Source organism: Neomonachus schauinslandi, unplaced genomic scaffold (genome assembly GCF_002201575.2).
Source record: "Neomonachus schauinslandi unplaced genomic scaffold, ASM220157v2 HiC_scaffold_1888, whole genome shotgun sequence".
Classification (NCBI taxonomy): domain Eukaryota; kingdom Metazoa; phylum Chordata; class Mammalia; order Carnivora; family Phocidae; genus Neomonachus; species Neomonachus schauinslandi.
In genome coordinates, this window is record NW_025410578.1 from 1,248 (window position 1) to 7,043 (window position 5,796).

The 5,796-nt window shown below is 52.6% G+C and overlaps 1 protein-coding gene across 1 annotated transcript; it reads right to left on the reverse strand.

The window, feature by feature from the left end:
- Nucleotides 1-4,359: 4,359 nt before the first annotated feature.
- Nucleotides 4,360-5,793, reverse strand: HOXD11 (homeobox D11; the record flags this gene model as incomplete). The annotated part of the gene is made up of 2 exons (XM_021688470.2): nucleotides 4,360-4,595; nucleotides 5,340-5,793. Coding segments are annotated over 2 exons (690 nt in total), but the record flags the coding sequence as incomplete, so codon positions are not given.
- Between the last annotated feature and the right edge of the window lie 3 nt (nucleotides 5,794-5,796).

Genomic DNA, 5,796 nt, shown 5'->3' on the forward strand with positions numbered 1-5,796 from the left:
ATACCCATATTTGTACCAAGACATCCTTCTCCCTGGCACAGCTCTTTCCTGAGAAAAATTAATAGGGTCGCTTTAGCAAGAAATTAGCATTTGTAATCAAGAAGTGGCTTGCATCTGCGCTCTTCTGTCACCAGGAAGAACAGTGATCCTGGGCCTGAGTAGACCTGAGGACTCCTAGGTTGGCCCTGAATTTGGGCCCTGAGTGGCCTCAGGGCTGTGCCATTCTTTGGGGGCAGAGTGGATGGGGACAAATTTTAAAGGTTGCTTCCCCAGGGAGCCCCTCCGGGTTGCACTGTGCCCCTTCCAGCCAATGTGAAAAGAAATCAAGGGGGCAAATGGGCAGGCTGTGGAAACCACCACCAACTCAGTGAAGAGTCTTGGAGACTGTGCGAAAGGGCTGGCGGCTCGGGAGCCTCTTTCCGTTACAGACACAAAAGACTCCTACTTGGCGCACTTTCCCTCCACTTCAGGATCTGAGATCTCGGTGATTCAAGATACGTGGCCACACTCCATGAGCCCCACAGGCTCTGAACAATCAGGAGGGGTCGGGTCTGCAACCCCCCAAAAGTCCTGGCCCAATCCTCTGTCCTTTCTCAGGCCCGTTTGGGCGCTGCTGGTAGGAAAAGAACTGCAGACTGTTTAGCGCCCGTTGTCTGAGGAAGGCTGCCAGCCAAGGCCAAGGGGCCCTGAAAGGCCACACGCACCCCTGCTGGAGCTGCCTGAAGAGGAACACAGTGACATTTGGGGGGGAGGGTTCCCTCCCCATCTGGACTGAGACCCAGCTTAGGCTCTGAGAAATGTCACTTCACAATAGCTAAGCAGAACTGGCGGTCAGACGGGCAGGAGCCGGGGGTGCCCGTGGGGATCACCTATGCCTCTGGCTGGCGCCTCACTGGGGGGTTCATGGCGCCCCAACCTCCACTGAAGCTGATGCCAGCTTCCAGGGTGGACCCAGGGCCTCTGGTCCAGGGTTTGGAGAAAGGAGACAGAGACAGCAGGGCCCAGGAGGCCAGCACTAATTCTGGGGGTTGCTGGCGCTTCAAAATGAACTTCGGGAAAGAAAGAACAGCCACCGTCCCTTGGAACAGCCCATTCATGTCCTGGAGCCCTCCCTTTTGGACAGAGGATGGCGACACAGGCCCTCCCCAAAATCAGGGGCTTTGCAAAAGGGGGATGGGGGGCCAGGAGGGCATGCAGCAAGAAGACTGCTTTCAAGAGCTGGTGCCAAAATCAAACTCCATGCTCGAAGCCAGCAGGCGGCTGCGAAGACTGTCCAGGGTTCTGTCAAACGCAAAGCTCGTTTGCTTCAAATGCAATCCCCATTCCGCGCCGCCTTGCCTCGTAGTATAAACGTTTCCCGGGACAGCCTGCCGCTTCCCGCAGCCGCATCAGCCCAGCCTGGCCCAGGCGCCCCAATTCAGAGTTCCGCCTGCGCTTCTGGCTACCAGCAGCCCCGGCTGCCAGGCATGGCCGTGTTGGGGGGCACTCCCTCACCCAGAACGACCCCCTCAGTCCCGACGCGTCTCATTTTCTCTGAGACCACACTCAGCTAAGTTGACGGCGCCCCGATCTGTCTTAAACAAAAGCCTTTTAAGCATCCCAGGCGGTCGGAGAGCGCACGAGGCGGACGCTGTTTTGGGGAGGAGTTGGTCCTACCCTCACATCGTTCTCCATACTCAAATCAACAAGAAATTAATTTCTCTAATTTAATTAACTCTCAGTGGCATGACCTATTTGGAAATGTACATATTGGTCTTTAAAAAAATCTCTCCTTGACACCACCAGGTTATACCAAGGTATTCTTTGCAACGGCGTTATCTTTAAGGAGACAACGATTAGGTGACTGTTTCAGGAATCTGGGTAGCTCCCTTTTCTCTGTCTTTATACAACTTACCACACTTCGTGGCTGCTTAGAACAAACAAACAGCAAATACCTTAGTGGCCGCCTGCTTCTAATGGGCTCAGATTGCCTATCAGAATCAGTATTGGAAAGATAGGGTACCGCGGCGTCTCCGCCAAACGCGGCTTCTGGAACGTGAGCACGCCCCCGTGTGGCTCTCCAAGGCCATGCAAGCGGGAAATGGTATCTCTCGGTTAGGCTTACCTAAGCAATCAAGCTTGCTACATTTAGACGCAGTTAAAAAAAAAAAAAATAGATGGAGAGAGAAAGAAAGAAAGCAGTTTTAAGCTCCTGCAACGATCATACTACTAGGGCACTGACATTTTAACGGACCCCCAGAATTCCACACAAAGAAATCCCCTTCCGAACGAAACTATTCAATTGTAGGCTTTGTTTCTCTTGCAGTTTTCACCAAAGGTTGAGAGACACTTTGGAAAACAGTATAAATATCTTTAGTTTTGTTCCATATCATAGCAAGTACAATAACTTATCTGACGGTGCAACAGTTTTGTTTCAAATATAGCGAAGGTGTAAATCTGACTAAAGCTTCTGCTTTCAAATGCCTGCTTTGAAAGCCGTGGTTCTTCATTAGAGCAAAGGGGAATGCTGTCTATGACCCCCCCCCCAAAAAAAACCACCTCAGTATATCCTAACTGTATTAAAAAACATGCTGGTAGACACTTAAATCTAACCAGTATTTTAAAAAGAAGTCAACTGCTATTGAATTACACAAATGTTTGAAGGGAAATTAAGGTTATTGATCCTGAAATTAGGCATTTGCTTAGATTTATGGTGAACCCCTGATATGATGCTGTGTGGTCATAAATGTATGTGGGGGTCTGAATGTGTGTAAGCATGTGTGTTTGAGAGTGGGTGGCGGCTGAATATCACAGAAGAACCTTAAGGCGCCTAATTATTCAGAAAGGTTAAAGGTGATGACCTTGACATTTTGGAAGTTCAAAGGCATACACTTATGCACTTATGTTTTTCCTCCTCCCCCCCCCACCAAACTTTGGCAATTAAAAAAATTTTGCATTTGGAAATGTATACCTCCTCTGAGGATGCATGGGGTACTGTATATCTTATGGATCTTTTTTCTTTTTCTTTTTTTTTACTTTGGGCTTAGGAGAGGTTAAGAGTCATGATTCACTTTACTTTTTTCAGAGAAAGAGATGCTTTTCTCACTCCTCCAATTTATTGCACATTGCGGAAATCTCTTTTGGGCCCACCAGAAGGTGTATAATATAACCCAATTAAGCTGTTTAGAACTTTGGCTTTTATGGTGTTGTCTAGACAGTTCAAGGTTTTGTAAACAGCCTGGCCTGGCCCTGCAACATAAAGTGCAGTTCAGCCCCCACCACATTCTTTAACTTGAAGCGATAAATGCAGTGAGAAGTGGGTCTGCAGCCTCAGGCCCTATTCCAGGGAGGGGTCTTACCTTCTCTACCTACTGACACTAGCAAGAATCCCAAGCCCTCTCCACCACTGGTAACTACCTTTTAGCAAATTATCTTTTTTTTCAATAAAGGTTTCCAATTTTGGCTTCTTTTTTTTAAGGGACCCTGGCTCCTTGACACCTTGTTAAGAGTAAATTTAGATTTCTAACAAGTTTTTAAAAATGGTTTTTGTCTTTTCAAAAATTCCAAGTTCACTAAACTGGGAATGGGGGGAGGAGACTTCCTTCATAGGTTCCTGCTGCCCCAGCCTCATTGCCTGGAGAAAGCAGCACCAGAATGGCTGGGTCACATCCTCAATTCAGAAATTCATCCCTAAAGTGATTTTTCAAACCAGTGTAGCCTAGACAGGGTGGGAGAGAGCTACTCTTATTTCAGTGGGATTAAAAAGCATTTCACTTGATTTTCAGTTGCATATGGGAGAAGGTTCTGGCCACAAAAATCCCCTAATCAGACACTAAAATTCTTTCAAGAGGAAAAAATCATATATTGTGTTGAAGCTGTAACCTCCATTTTACCAGAAACCATTTATTCACACAAAACACAGTGACTTATGCCTTGATACGACAGACCAACAGACCGAAGATACATTTCCCAGAGTTTAAATAATCTGCATTCACCAAGGGGGGATGGTCAGGTCCCTTAAACTCAGAACAAAAACAAGCGCCTTCCAGCCCAGCGGCCTAACTCTCTACAGATCCCACAGCGTCCCCACGGGGACTCGGAGAGAGGGAGGGAGAACAACAGCACATTGGCGGTAAAATTGTAAAGGGACGTTTGCATTTACCATTTTCCCCTTATTAGGATCCATTCGGCCAAGTCCCGGCCTCGTCCGCAGGCAGCAGTGGTCGCTGGGAGGTCCCGAGTTGACCATGGGAAGGAATCGTGGAGTTCCACAGAGAAGAGGCGTCATTAAACCCAAGAACATTGGGCCTGCCCAGGGCAGGCTGGTGGGGAAGTGGGTGGGTGAGTGGGGCTCGGGAAGAGGGGTGCTTCCTGGAGCTCTCAAAATAAGGGGTTTCCAGTGAAATACTGCAGACGGTCTCTGTTCAGTTTCTTTTCTTTCATTCTGCGATTCTGGAACCAGATTTTGACTTGCCGGTCAGTGAGGTTGAGCATCCGAGAGAGTTGGAGTCTTTTCTCTTTGTTTATGTACACGTTAAAGAAAAACTCGCGTTCCAGTTCGCGGATCTGGTACTTGGTGTAGGGACAGCGCTTTTTCCGGGACCGCTGGGGGGCCACTGCAAGGCAGAGAAACCAAGAGGTGAGAGAGGCCGCTGGCTGCCCACTGCAGCCCGCCCACCGGCCCAGGCCCGCGCGAGGGCCAGGCCTCGGCCCGTTGGGGACGTCCCCTGCCGCCACTGAAAGGCCCTGCCTGAGTCGTGGGGGATGATATATGCGCGGGCACAGGAGAGAGTGCGGGCGTGGACCTGTGTTCACACCCGGACGGAGACACACACACACACACACACACCCTGGCACGGAGGTGGAGAAGCAGAGGGCAAGGCTGGCTCTGAGTTGGAACCCGAAGGGAGAGAAACACGAGCGCGCCCGTGCATCTGCTCTACTCCAGCCAGCAGCGCGCGTCAGCCAGAGGCTTGGATAAAGTCCAGTTCAAGGATCTCCCCACCCCACCCCCTTAAAAGCAGGAGGCTCGAGCGTCCACATTCACAAAGTGGCTTGAAATCTCCCCTCCTCACTCCATGGTCTCTAGCAACCCCCACCCCCCCAAACTGGGGAAAATCTCTCTGCAGCGATTAATGTCCCCTTCGAAGTCTACCTTAAGCCCACCTAAATTGGTTTCCTATCGTAAACACACTTTACAACGGCCCGGGAAATCTTATAGGATGTATAAACCCCTTCGAACGCTTATAAAGTAGCACATAAAACGGCGCAAGCAGAGGGAGGCCCCCGCCGCCCCCCCGCGCCCGCGGCCCCCCCGCCCCCGCCCCGGCCCAGCCGCCCACCCCGCACCGGGTGCCTACCTGTGCCGCCACTCTTCTCAGCCCCCGCCTCCCCCGGGGGCCCCTCGCCATCGCCGCCGCCGCCTTCTGCCGCCCCCTTGGGCTCCGAGCCGGGGGTCGCCTTGGCGCAGGGACTTCCCCCGCCGCCACCGGCCCCCGTCTTGGGGTCGCCCTTGTCGGCGGCGCCCTCGGGCTGCGGCGGCGCAGGAGGTGGAGGGGGCTGCGGCCCGGCGAATGGGGGCCCGGGCGCAGCCTCGTAGAACTGATCGAAACCCTGAGGCAGGATGCCGTTTCGGCCCACGGCGCTGTAGAAGTTGGAGGCGGCGCCCGCGGGGCCGTGTGGCGGCCCGGGCGCGGCGCACACCGGCTCCGGCGCCTTGAAGAGCACGTCCGGCCGGCGGCCCGCGGGAGGGAGCAGCTCGCGCTGCATGGCCGCCTCCTCGGCCGCCGCCGCCGCCGCCGCCGCCGCGGCTGCCGC